We start from the raw sequence: 13,494 nt of genomic DNA, 5'->3' as shown, positions 1-13,494 counted from the left end.
GTAAGTTGTTACAGTAATACAAATGCAAATATAATGTCAGGATGTGCTTTTGGATGAGCTCCAGAATGATAGAAAAGGGTTTTTCATTCCTGAACTAACTCCTGGTCCTTTGTGTCACCTTAATAATTTCTTAAATTTTCTGTTCCTTTTTTTTTTCCCCATCCCCAGAGTGGGCACAGTTACATTTAACTGAGCTGTCTGGAGTTTTCTGAAGTTTCATGACCTAGCAGCAACAGAATGCCCCCCCTCTTCCCCCCCCCCCCCCCCCCCCCTAGTTACCACTAAAAGCAGTTCCTTGGTCTAGCTCATGGCATGAATTTCAGAGACAGCTGTGCTGGCACAACAGAAGAGGCAGTGTGTCACCATGAGAGCTGTAACAAAGCATGTGCAGGGAAAAGGGGGAAGAAGGACACGAGCAGTATTTAGGATTCATATTGCTGCAGTGTTTTGCAAAGCCAGTGTACAGCCCCAGTGAGGGCTCGCCACCGAATGGGGAGAGAAGAGGGACCCCAGCCCAACATGCATTCCCAGCAGCCTCCCTTTGGTTGACTCAACCTAGGCAAGGCTTGAAGTTTCCTATAGTCATGGCTTCTAAGCAAACAGTATGGGGAAAGATTAAAGGCAGCTTTAAAAAGAAAACAGCGTAGAAGCCGAGTTTAAAGGGAGAATTAACTGGGTGCTGCAGGAGAGGGTGGGGTCAGAATTGCAGAATGAGGCAGTTTCAGTCTGGTCTGGAGGGAAGGGTGAGAACCAGTGCTGGATGCTTACTTGAAGCAATGGGAGATTGCAGCCTCTTCCTCCAGACCTTGAATTTGGATGGGGAAGGGTGGGGCAGAAAGAAGGGAAGGGTGCAGTTTCCAGAGGCTGCTGAGCAGGCAGAATATTGTGAGCAAGGTGAGTCATGAGGTTCAGACAGCAGGAATTTCCTGCAGTAAGACATGCATGGGGAGGCAGGGACAGGAGAAGGCAGTCCACTGACCAAATGTTATGTTTCACAGAATTTTCCCTGGTATCCTAACAAGTGCAAGACGGGATGTCGCTTTTCCTGTCTCCTATGCCTACGGCATTTTTTCTTCTCTCTTTGTAGGCCCTTTTTACTGTTTTGAAGTGTTTTGCTTGCATACTATACATTATAGTGTTATGATACTGATCAACGTTAGGAAAAAAACCTCAAAAAACCTGCTTTACATGTACAAAATCTTCTGATGATCTCACCTAACTGTCCTTCAAAAAAAACCCCACAAAGCAGCAAAATCGTTGTGACTCAAGAAAAGAAGAAACTACTTCTTTGGAGTGTGCTCATTATTGATTCTGCTGTCAATGTGAATGCCCTGCATCCTGGTGTTCCTGAGGTAAGACAATAAAATCTTAATTTCTTCTCCCTGCTCTGCTGTGTCTGCAATGTTGTTTGTTCTCACAGTAGTGGAGAATGGTTCTGCTTGGACTCTTTGCCTGTGAACAAGCTTCTCCTAGTTTATCTACTGACTTTTTTTTATTTATTTTGTACTTTGTTGAGAATGTTTTCCAAGTACCACAGATTAGTATGCCTCAGCATAAATATCTCAGTTTTAAAGCATCGTCCCTGTTGTAAAATGATCATACCAAGCTAAACTGAGCATACCAGAAGTCCTCTGTGTGAAGGACAGAGTAACATCCTCCCTCAAAGCCTAAGTGGATGTTTAAGTTCTTTTTTCCAAAGGATTTCCTAACAGCATATCTCCTGCTTTGAGCTTTTATCAGACCATTCAAATGCAAGTGATTGAAATGCCTTTGCAAGTTCTAGACTCACTTGTTCTCAGACAAATCTCCTCTTTCAAGAGTTTTGAAAAGTCAAAAATCTTGGAGAAAAAGGAGAATTACCCTTGGTAAACTGCCTATTTTTGCACAGAGAAAGCTCAGTAACAAGAGATTCAAGTAATCATTGCTGCTTGCCCTTGATTAGGACTTCGCTATAGCACTCAAGGACCAAGCCTGGACACAGAATTTTGTGGTTTTGAAAAACTGAGAGCAGAACACCAAGAGATTATCACCGAATATTTCTTTGATGACTGCCTGCTGCAGTAGTGACCCCTTTGGTATTGATCTCTTGCTTAAATGCTAAGTGATTTCCATTAGGCAGGTTCACACCGTCCTTCCTATTCATTTGTGTCCAGAGGTTTCCTTCCCTGACCCTCTTCGAATACACAAATTACCTAATGAGCTGGCGTCTCTACCGCTCTGCTTAGTAAAGTGGGAGGTCTGAATCATCCTGCTTGCTTTCGGTACACAAGCACAAGGAGCCTTGCGTGCACACACGACCTCAAGAAACCCTGAGAGACTTGCGGGGGGGGAAGGACGTTGATGGGCTTGAGAACACACGAGTGGATTTGGACAATTTACATTAGGGTACATAGAAGTTCTCTGAAGTAACTTTCCCCCCTTCTTTCTCATATTCTTAGGTTGTGAAAGGTGTCTTTTACCTAAAAGTCCTTTACATATTTTTAGTTTCTCATGACTTGATACCTCACTGATTCTGTCTCTTGCTACAGCAGAGAACTCCAGAAGGAAATCTATAGGTAGAAGAGAAACAGGAATTACTTCAGCTGCTGCCGTCTTCTGACTGAATCAAAGGGTGTCGTTTGTTTTTGAAACCTCACGATTTTTGTTTGATAAGTCTAGCGGCAGCAACACCCACGCGGGAGTGCCACACCTTCCTAAGTGAAGTACAGGGCACGTTGTTACCGGGAGCAAGGAGGAAAGGCAGAAGAGGATGTAGAAGCTCAGGGTTTGGTGACTTTTGGTGGAGTTAGTAGACCAGCGTTACCTATATTACACATATGAAACAGCATTACAGCTGTCCTTGTCTTTTTTTTTTTTTTTTTTTTTTTTTTTAAAGCATTCTTACATTTCCACTTTCTAGCTGATGCTGGTTTCTAGAAGTCTCGGAAACTATCATCACTCTTTTGCTGCTGTTGGTTTCCTAAGTTTGCTTATGCTCCTCTGCAGGTTAAAGATGTCATTGGTTTCTTTCCAAAGATTAATCCAATGTCATGTCCCTTTGCTCCAATAATGTGTTGCTGTTTCAGCACTGTGGCATTCATTCTATGTTGACACTGCTCCACCACGGGTTGCTGGAGTTGCTGCTAACAACTACATTTGTTGATGGGCTGGGAGACATCTCCAGCTATGCTAATGCAAGTCTTAGAAGCACTGTTTCCAGATTTTAATCCTACGTGGTTAATTTCTCCTGGAATCTAGGATCTCTGTGGATAAGCCAGATATGCCTGCTGTAACTTGAACTGGTGATGTTCTTCCTATTGTGCAGAAGGCACAATGTTTTTCTGGACTGAGTTGCGGTTCTGTGTTTTGCAGTTTGTTTTTAAACTAAACTACCATTGCCTCACGATTTTTTTTTAAATGTGGCACGCTCTGTAAGAGTTGGGTAAAGTGATAGATGTATATATGACATTTAAAATTCATGTGGAATAGCATTTTATACTTTCAATTACCCTCTTCATGCCTCCAATAATTTGTCAAGCTACCTGATTTCATCTCTGTGTTCAGATTCCACCCACCTTCCTGTTCTACTGCAAATCCCCATCCTATAAACTTCTGCTAATCACTTCCACGTGCCAATTTATCGAATGCTTTCTTGATGTCCATATAGACAAGACTCTGGTCAAAAAAGCCTGTCACATTAGTCTGGCATGATCTACCTTTAGTAAACTTTATCCAACTTTAATATTAAAATTAATTTTCAAAATTTGTTCTGAAGCCTTGTATGTGATTGACAGTCATCCTGTTCAGCTGTCTTTCACCTTTCCCCTTCTACACATACACAGATTTTTTTTTTTCAGATGACACAATTCCCTACTCAACAAATTTACTAACCCCATGCCTCCGGAACCAAATTTAGGTTCATGAGAAAAAAAAATTAGCCAATTTCCGCAGTTTTAGGACATTGAACTCTTTGGGTTTACTTTCATTTGAATGCAGCAGTCCGTTTTTTGCACTCCCTTTTAGTCATACTGCTTTTGCCCAGTAGCCAGCACGCCTCTTTACTGCAAATAGAGGTTTAGAGCCACATCTAGTTTATTCTCTTTTCTCTCTCTCCTCACTGCATAGCACGGTTGCTTTTTCATTCCTTTTTGACAGTATCGCTGAAACCCGTTTTCTGTCTCCTTTGTGTCTCCGCCGAGCTTGTCTTTTGACAGTCCTCACTGGGTAATGTCACGTCGTGACCGGCACCCTGTAAGCTCTCTTTGCGAAGGAGCCTCGTCTCTCCCTTTCTCGTAAGCTCCGTTTCCCCCCTATTTTAAGTTACTACGAGTCAACTCCGGAGTCCCTACAGCCTCCTCCCCCCTTTTTCCTCTCACGGACGCAAATGTCGCCAAGTTTTCCTCAGCCGTGACTCCCGCTCTCTTTGCCCCCTCCCTCCGGCAGACCCGGAGGCCTAAGGCTTAACCCAGCTCCTGACTGAACCGGACGGGAGGCTGCTGAGGCCGAGAGCTGTGGGACGCTTGCGCCGCCGGGATTTCTCCCGGGGCGGGGGGGAGCCGGAGGCGGTGCGGCGGCTGCGGCCCCTGGGCGGGAGCGCCTCGTTCCCCGTTCCCGGCTCGTCCTGCGGGACGCCCCTCCGCACACGAGTGTTTAACCGCTCTTCCCCCCGACGCGGTGAGTAACGATGACGCGATTCAAGCGAGGCGTTAGGAGCGGGCCAGGATCCCCGCCGCCCAACCGCCGCGCCGCGCGCCGCGCCGTCCCGCTCCGCCCCGCCCCGCCCGACCGTTAACGCCCCTCCCGCGCGCCGCCTCCCTCGGCACCCCGCGCCGAGGGCCGCCGCTCCGCCCTTCCCACGTTTTTTGTCCCCGGGCGCGTTCCGTAGCGCGTGCGGCGGCGGCCCGAGCCCCTCCTCTCTGCGGCTCGCGCCGCCGCGCGATTGTGCGGGTGAGAAGGGCAAGGGGAGGGAGCGAGCGCGGGGGAGGGCGGGAGGAGGAGGAGGAGGAGGGAGCGCGGCCGCGCGCACGCCCCCGCCGTTGCCGCCGCCGCGCGCGCCCGGCCCCGCTCGGCTCGGCTCGGCTCCGCTCGCAGCGACTCGCAGGCGCCATGGCGGCCGCTCGCAGCGACATGGCGGAGCCGGAGGGACTGCTTCCCGGCGAGGCGGCGGCCGCCGCGGCCGAGGAGGAGGAGGCCGGGGCTGGATCCTCGTCGTCGCCTTCGTCCTCGGCGGCGGCGGCGGAGACGGAGTCGCTGCTGCTGCTGAACGGCGAGGCGGAGAGCATGTCGGAGCCGAGCCCGGAGAGCGCCAGCCAGGCCGGGGACGGGGAGGACGAGGACGAGGAGGAGGAGGAGGAGGAAGAGGAGGAGGAGGAGGAGGAGGAGGAGGAGGGCGGCGAGGAGGAGGAGAGCAGCCTGGTGGGGAGCAGCAGCACGAGCAGCGGCTGCTGCAGCGACGAGACCCGCTCGCTGAGCCCCGGCGGCAGCAGCGAGGCCGACGCCAAGGAGGAGCCCAAGGGCCCCCGGGGCAGCCAGGAGGACGGGCTGGGCCGCGGCGGCGGCGGAGGCGGCGGCGGCGGCGGGAGCAGCTCCAGCAGCGTGTCCAGCGGTGGCGACGAGGGCTACGGCACCGGCGGCGGCGGCGGCAGCAGCAGCGGCAGCAGCAGCTGCAGCGCCACGTCGGGGGGCCGGCGGGGCAGCCTGGAGATGTCCTCGGACGGGGAGCCCCTCAGCCGCATGGACTCGGAGGACAGGTCAGTGCGCGTCCCGTCGTCGTCGGCGTCTCCCGTCCCGTCCCGTCCCTCCCCACCCCCCCCCCCGCCGCCGGCCGCCGCCTCTGCCCGGCCCCGGCCCCTCCCCGGGGAGCGGGGGGTCCCTCGGGTCCCGGGGCCGGCGGGCGGGCGCCATGTCCGGCCGCCTCCCCGCCTCGCAGCGCCGGGGGGCTCGCCCGCCCGCCCGCCATCCCCGCCGCAGCGGTGAAGGGGCCCCTCTTCCCCGGACGCCCACCGCCCCTCGCCCCCCCGTACCCCGTCCCGGCCGCGGGGGCTGTCAGGGCGGCGGCGGGGGGGGGGGGGGGGCAGCCACAGGTTTCTCCGGCCAACTTGTGCCGGGCGGGGCGGGGGGCGGCCTGCGGCGGCGCGGCGGGCCCTCCGCTGCGGCTTCTGCTCCTCCAGGCCCCCTCCGAAAGCCTGCCCGCTGCTTTTGGGAGGAGGGGGCGCACCCCCCCGGCCCGGCCCCCGGCGGCAGGCTGCGTGGGGGGCTGCTGGAGCTGCAGCCGTCGCCGTTAGGCGCTTTACGGAGAGCCCCGGAGCGGCCCCCGCTGCGATCCGAGCCCCGGGCGCTGCCTCTTCAGGTGAAGATATTTGGTTGCCGCTTTCCTCAGGAACCGCTGAGTTTTTTCAGATGGTGCTTTTGGGGTTCTTTAGGGTCGTTTCTTGCGCTAACGCACAGGCGGGGTGTGCCAAAGCTTCGGGATGGGAAATCATCAGTGGATGTGGGTTTTCCTGCGCTCGCTCGCACCCGGGTCTGTACACTCACTAGAAGCAGAAAGCTGAGTGGTAACCTCTGAAAGCGCAAGGGGGGGGGGGGGGGAATAATCTAGTTTACTAAAATAAAAAAGGGGACCAGCTTTTCCGTATTAGGCGTACCCAAGTAATAAACACGCACACTATTAAGCGAGGCTCGGTAATTTGAGGCTCAGTCATCTCTGGATGAGTTTTGTAATAGTAAATGTAAAGATTATTTTGTAGATTTTTGTATGTTAAAGTTACACATCTCATTTTACCAAGACTTTAGCTTGATTCTTGTGGAAAGGCACAACCAAATTCTCACACATGGTTGAATTCAACCTTTCAGCTCTGATTTAGCCTACGAAGTCAAGCATTTCAAAGAACATGGCTTATGTAGTAGCTTTCTTGGATGTTGTGTGCAACGGTTTAATTGACAAACTGAAAATAGGATAAAAAATGGACATAAGAGCGGTCTTAAAATGCTGTAGGTCCCTATACTCATTAGTCCTTTCAAATAGTTTAAGAAACTTGTGCTGTTTTTTTTTTTTTTAATTTAAGTTTGGCATTAAAACGTATCAGACTTCCCTGTTTAGAGTTACAGCTAAGCAACAATTAAAATTTTGTTTGTACTTTATTGAGACAGTTTCATTGTTAAGTGTGAAGAAATATGTGGTTTGGTCCAGAAATGTACTTGAGTATATGTTAGATCAAATTCTGTGTAGCTATACAAATACCCGTATTTCAGAAGTGGGGCATCACTAGATCTAACCTCAAGTGTTAAAAACAAACAAACAAAACCCTCGTGAGTCAGTTTCCCAAAACCATGTAATTGGCCTAAAAGTCTTAAGATGAGATGAAAAAATTCCATTCTTTGGTTTCCATCTGACTTTTGAGAATCATAGGAGTCACATTTTCTTTCTTTCAAACTTGTGCAAGATGGAAGGGAGGGGTGGGCGTTTGGATATTGTTTTGGTTTTTTTCAAAAGCTGAGACTTTATGTGAAATCACATAAGTATGGGAGTAGACTGCTAGAAAAATGAGAGGTACATAATGGAGTTTTAAGATAATAGTTTCTTGTTTCTCATCGAATTGAAATCTAAATGTAATCCTGATCTTATCTGAGTGCATGTCAGTTTGTGGGTTGAGGAAATAACAGAAATAATTTGCAGGGGTTTTCTGGAAGTATAGTGTCATTATGCCTTCCTTGCTTGTGCACTCCAGAGTTAGTGTGCTACTTTCTCTGTCATTGTTCTTACAGTTCTCTTGCTGTAGTCACACAGTTAAATCCATGTGTGTACTCATCGTTGCTCCTTTCCAGTACCATTGGTACAGACTCAGTTGCAGGAGTGGGACTCTTTGCGTTTACTGGTTTAAATAAGGACTGCGCCTTCCTTTTAATCTTTGTCAGTTCAAGATAAAACTTTGCAGGCTAAAAACTTGGCGTGCTGAGAGGGAATTTTGTGCTGTAATTTCAAAGCCTGGTTGTTGAGTTGGGTAGGAAAAGAGCAATGCTACCGAGAGTGCCATTTGTTACTCCTGATGATTGAAATTTCATTTTGTATGCACCCCTTGCTGCAGCATGGTAGAATGCTTTATTATTTTTGCTACATGTAGTCTAGCAAGTCACTTGCTTGACCTAGTTAGGATCCAAATGATTGCTGCTGCTTGGATGCTGGCTACAGCATAATCTTGTGCCTTTTAGATGATCAGATAGACAAGCAGAGTGTTGCAAAATGTAGGGGATATGCCGAAGAGCTAAAGAGTATGTGAGGTGGGATGGTGAAATACTAGGGAAGAGCTGGGAACAGCTTAGACTTATAGGAGGAGGTACAGGTTTATGATAATAAAATCCTTAAAGATGTAATTATTCATTGATTTGGTCACCTCTGCATTAAAATGTAAGTTCTGTAACTATTAAAGAATCATACCATATCTATTAAGTGATATTTTATATGAAATGGTATATTGGGCAGTACTTCATGACCTTTGCTGACTACCTGTGTCTCTGAAGTCATAAGAAACTTGGTGTCTCATCTCACAGTGTGATGTAGAGTAAGATTACCTGGGGGAGAGCGGAGAGAGAAAAGGAAAGAGAGAGGTTGAACTAACATGCTTGAATTTACATTTCCTGGGTTAAGCGAGAGGAAACTGGTAGAGGGGTACGCTTGGTAAAGATTCTCCTGCTGTAGGCAGGTTTGGTAACATTCAGATCATGCCCCTAGGCTTGGAATTTTTTTCCTTGTTTCCTCTTTAGAAAATTTGAATAAATAAGAGGGTGTGGTGAGAGGGCCTGAATTCCGTGACTGATCAAATTCCTGTTTCCTTGTGTACGGTCTTCATCATTTGCCACAATTATCAATGTGTTATCACTTCCATTTTTGGTTTAGTGATATCAAATATAAAATAAACTACAAATAAAACAGCTGAACAGAAAAATCTTGCACATGATCAAAATATAACTACTATTCCGCAACTTCTAACATTTTGAATGTATTTTCAGAGTATCTGCTAACAGAATAAATAATTTGGAGCATTACTGTAGGAAATTTGTAAGTGTTTATAATGACACAAGAAACAAATATAAAGTTGAATATCAGTGCCCTGAAACTTAGGGTGAATTTTAATCATTTCCATACACATAGACAGACTTTGTACTTTGTTAAAACATATTTACCTTCCCCTGCAAAAAACCCAGAAGCCAAATAGCAAAACCCAAACTGATACCTAGGATAACCAGGTGGCATTTTCAGATCAGTGGTATCGGTAATGATAGTTGAGTGCAATAACTGTAGGACTGGTAGGTGTCTTGTTGATGTGTAATCATTCCAGGTGTTTCCTGGGAATTGTGCTAAGCTCCCACTACCATGCTGAAGTTTGTCTATGACTTTTGAGCAAGCTTGAATTAGTTGGCTCAATAATAATAGGCTGCATTCAAGTCTAGTTATCCTCCAGACTTACAGTTAGAACAAAGACTATCAGCATGTGAATGCTGGTAATTTTCCTGTGCCTTTCCCTGACTTCAGACATGTGCTGAAAGGATGGATGTGTTTCTCCAGAGTTCTCTGGATCTGCTAGTCTTACTACAATGCTGAGAAACATTTGATATGACTTTAAAGGAAAAAATAATGGTTGAGTTAACTATAAACACAGTAACCAAGTTTAGCATTGGGCCACAGGTAATGAAGCCAGGCCTAAGTAGATGCATGGATTTGGGTATAAATCAGCTGATCTGAATGCAGTGAACATGCATCTGCAGCTCACTGATGTGTTATTGCTGAACTACAATATTTACTTACAAACGCTTAGTGTCAGATTACTGAAATAATTTAAATATTGTTTACTGGAAAGTTTATTAGGGAAGTATATTTGAACCTGAAAATAATTTCATTATCAGATTCTTGTTTGATTTAGAGAACAGTGGTAGATCTCACAATTGTTATAACATGTTTAGCAGAAAAGTAGCAAACCTATATGAAGGGCTTTTTTGTTCACCCTTGTGAATTTGTCTTGCATCTTTGTATTCTCACCTAGAAGTGACACCTGGTCTTCCATTCTTACATCATCTTTACCCATCTTTAGCAGTTTATCCTTTGCTCCCTCCTCTTACTGACTAGGCAAGAAGCACTGAAAAAAAATATGTTTTAGCTGGAGGTATCAGCTGTTTTGCTGACTGGTATATAAAGTGCTGATTAACTAGTTGGTAGGCCAAATGTAATAGGTTGTCATTGGACCTATTTCCCTCACACACAGCACTAATTAATGATTTTCATGTAACTTGTAAGGCTTGCTTTTTTTTTTTTTGAGCCTTTTCATGTTTACTTTTATTAACTGGCAGAAATGGTTATTGAGAGGGACTGATTCAAGGAATACTAATAATGCTCAAGGACACTGCTAGCTATCTTAACGATACTAGACATGTAGAATACTTCTAGAAATGCTATTATTCTGTTCCCATGTAATAGGTAAGCAGTTTTGAGAACAGATGTTTCAGGAAGTTTTTCAATAATAAACCTTTTTGTGCTTCAGATTGTCAGGTTTGTTTATTTTAACGAGTGAAATGAGGCAGGGTGAAACTAACATGTTGAAAGATAAGAGATTTAGACATGAAAAATCCAGGGCCTAGGCTGTGTTTTTTTTTAGTCTTGTTTAAAATTAAGGCCTTCTCAAAATCTAATAGGTGTGCTGATTTTATAATATTAGTTATTTAAAGGTTTAAATATAGTCTTTATTTTATCTGGGATTTGAAACTCTTAAAAGTGAAGAATTTTCAAGACTGACTAGGCACTGACATCTGAATTGTACGAGTGATGTTTATGAAGGCAGAATAGTAAATTTGAAATATGATCAGGAAGGCATATGGTACTAATAGGTATGCTTCATGTATCCATGTGACCAGATTAAAAAGTGCTTCAGGCCTCTCTTTGCTGCATAGTCTCACTTGTTCCTATCCAGGAAGTGAAGAATCATTCATTAGCACATATGGCAAGGTGGTTAAGTTGTTAAAATTTTTTTAGAGTGTGTGTAATATTGACGTGTCAGTGGGATATATGGAAGATTACCTGAGTTTCCAAAATCCTGCTGAAAATTACATTTTCGGCATTTCCGACTGCATTTATTGTTGCTGTTATTTGCTTTCAAACTGCAAAATAAGCCCCTTATTTCTCTGATGGTTATGTTCAGGCCTTTCTGGCACTGAAGAAAATAGCTTTTGATGGGAAGACAAAACAGCCCAGATATTTCGTATGGTGAGTATCTTTAGTAATAAAGCTGTTGGTTGGTATAATTGAGTGGTTAACATGAGGTCTTTTTGTGAACTAGATGAAAGAGCTCGGTATAATGAGCTGTTATACTTAGTGTAGTAAGATGTAAATATACTTAATAGAATTCGAGAAAAACATTTTCTCATTCGGTGTAAGAGAGAAATGGTATTGCTTTTATGTTGGATTTATACATCCACACAGGTCTATGTGCATTTTGTTTAAATTTTTGACATTAAGTCTGGTAACTTCTGAATATGAAGTTTGATTGGTGGGTTGTTTCGGGGAATTTCCTAGGTAGTAGTGGAAAGAACTGTCTTGGTTGGTTTTTGGGTTTTTTTGTTCGTTTGTTTGTGTGTGTGTTTTTGTTTGGTTGGTTTTCCTCCACTTTGCAGTTAAGTTAAACTGGGTGTTATGTGCAGCCTGAACATCCGTTTGGCAGAGATGAGATATCATGCATTTCTGGAATTGGTCACAGATAAACCTAACTTTTTTGGATGATGCAGTGGAAATGTTCAACCATAGCCACTCTTATTCAAATCTGCACAGCTTTCCAAGAACTATCCAGTTAGAGAATAATAGTGGGGGAACAAGCAGTATGTAGAGCTAGCATGGAAGATGGCAATGTGGAAGTACACACAGAACCTGTTGTGTTGGGGCAGTTGTAGAGCAATCTATTATGGGGTAGGAAAGTGGGGATGTGGCATAGAAGGGAGCAGATGGAGTATTTGAGATGGGAATAGAGGTTTCTGACAAGGGGGAGATGCAAAATATGTACAGAAAACTTTTGGTATGATAGGGAATGAGATATGTCTAATAGCCTGAGGAAAAAGCAAGAGCTTAAGCCAAAGGAAGTGAAAAAGTGGTCTCTGCCGTAAAGGAGCCAAGTAATTGCAGGGAATCCTTGAAACAGGTGGGAATGTAATCTCCAGTTAACTTGTGCAGGAGAAGGGAACAGAAGAGAGTAAGGAACTCCTTTGTTTGAACAGTGAGTTTTACCCACTCTCCCAGTTGCTATTAAGAAAAATACGGTGGCATGACTTGCAGCAAAATGAAAGTTGTAGTTGGAAGATTCTTCGAGGTAGAGATTTCTTTGTTTTGTTATCTATCTGTATAACTGCTTCCTTTTTATAACTTTATATACATTCTGCCCAGAGCTGATTGTGTTTAGAATATGAATGTGTTCAAATAAATTTGTTTTAGAAAATGAAATATAAATATTCCATGTTATGCTTGCTATCTATCATTGGGTTTGTGATGTGCTAAAATAGTGTTTACAATTGTCAGACTGTGATTTTGCAAAACTGAAAAACAAAAAATAGTTGGGGAAAAAATTTGAAGCTCCACACTCAAGATCCCAGTGTACTTTTTTTTTCCCTTAATGGTGGTTTAAAAAAAAAAAAAAAAAAGACCGGGGATTTCTTTTCCCATATCTAATTTTCTTCTCTGTACTAGAATTCAAGATCTTAAATATCTTTTGCTAAACTTCATTTGCTAATGTTTAATGGGTACTTTCTTTAATAGAGGGTTACTTAAGGTATATGCAAAGATATTTGATAGTGATTGAAAAGCAAAAGATTTGCTATGATCTTGAAAGTCCTGTTGTCATCCTGATGCACCATAGGAGAGTGCTGTAATTTAAATAGCTTGTGTAGTGTCAGAGGGGATAAAATGAACCTAAGTTGTTTGAGAGACCTGTAAAAGACAAAATTTTGGGCACATACAGTGGTAATATAATTTATTAAATATACTTTACTAAATAACAATATGGTGTAAAGATTCTCCCCTTACTGTTAATCTTAATGTTGTTCCATGCAGCATCTTGTACAAATTACTAGTTCCCCTGTAAAATTGCAGTAAAGCCCTTATTTTGATCATTATAATTTATTGTGCTGTAATCATAACTTAGATTCCAAATATTAAATATCTTAAGGGTGCAAAGAAAATATTTTAGTTATATACACAGTAAACGGAGAAATGTAAACTTTTTTTTTTCTCATTTGAAATAAAACTACTTTTGGTATGTCTTTAAGTAAGACTTCCTTAGGCTAACTTGCACACCAAGTTGTAGATTAGACAATTTGTACAAGTAGTAGTTCAGTGTCCAGCAGAACAGGAATCAGACCTTAATTTATGACCTTTCTGTTATGAATTGAGTCAGTTAGGGAGTTTTACCTTGCTGGTTTCTTTGCTTTTGATGCCTGGTTAATACTTGAAGTAGCAACTATTCACTGAGGTATGAGTAGGCAAAG

The 13,494-nt window shown here is 44.6% G+C and overlaps 1 protein-coding gene across 4 annotated transcripts in view; it reads left to right on the top strand.

Moving 5' to 3' along the window:
* The first annotated feature begins 5,025 nt into the window (after positions 1–5,025).
* The window catches only part of AEBP2 (AE binding protein 2), a 52,117-nt gene continuing 43,648 nt past the window's right edge, over positions 5,026–13,494 (top strand). For all 4 annotated transcript variants that reach the window (XM_049821785.1, XM_049821786.1, XM_049821784.1 and 1 more), the window contains exon 1: positions 5,026–5,729. In XM_049821785.1, the coding sequence (XP_049677742.1) occupies positions 5,086–5,729 (644 nt within the window). In that variant the 5' untranslated portion in view covers positions 5,026–5,085. The remainder of the gene's footprint in view (positions 5,730–13,494) is intronic.

Source organism: Accipiter gentilis, chromosome 18, assembly GCF_929443795.1.
Source record: "Accipiter gentilis chromosome 18, bAccGen1.1, whole genome shotgun sequence".
Taxonomy (NCBI): domain Eukaryota; kingdom Metazoa; phylum Chordata; class Aves; order Accipitriformes; family Accipitridae; genus Astur; species Astur gentilis.
The sequence above is the reverse complement of the archived record's forward strand: the minus strand, read 5'-3'. Positions and strand labels throughout refer to the sequence as shown.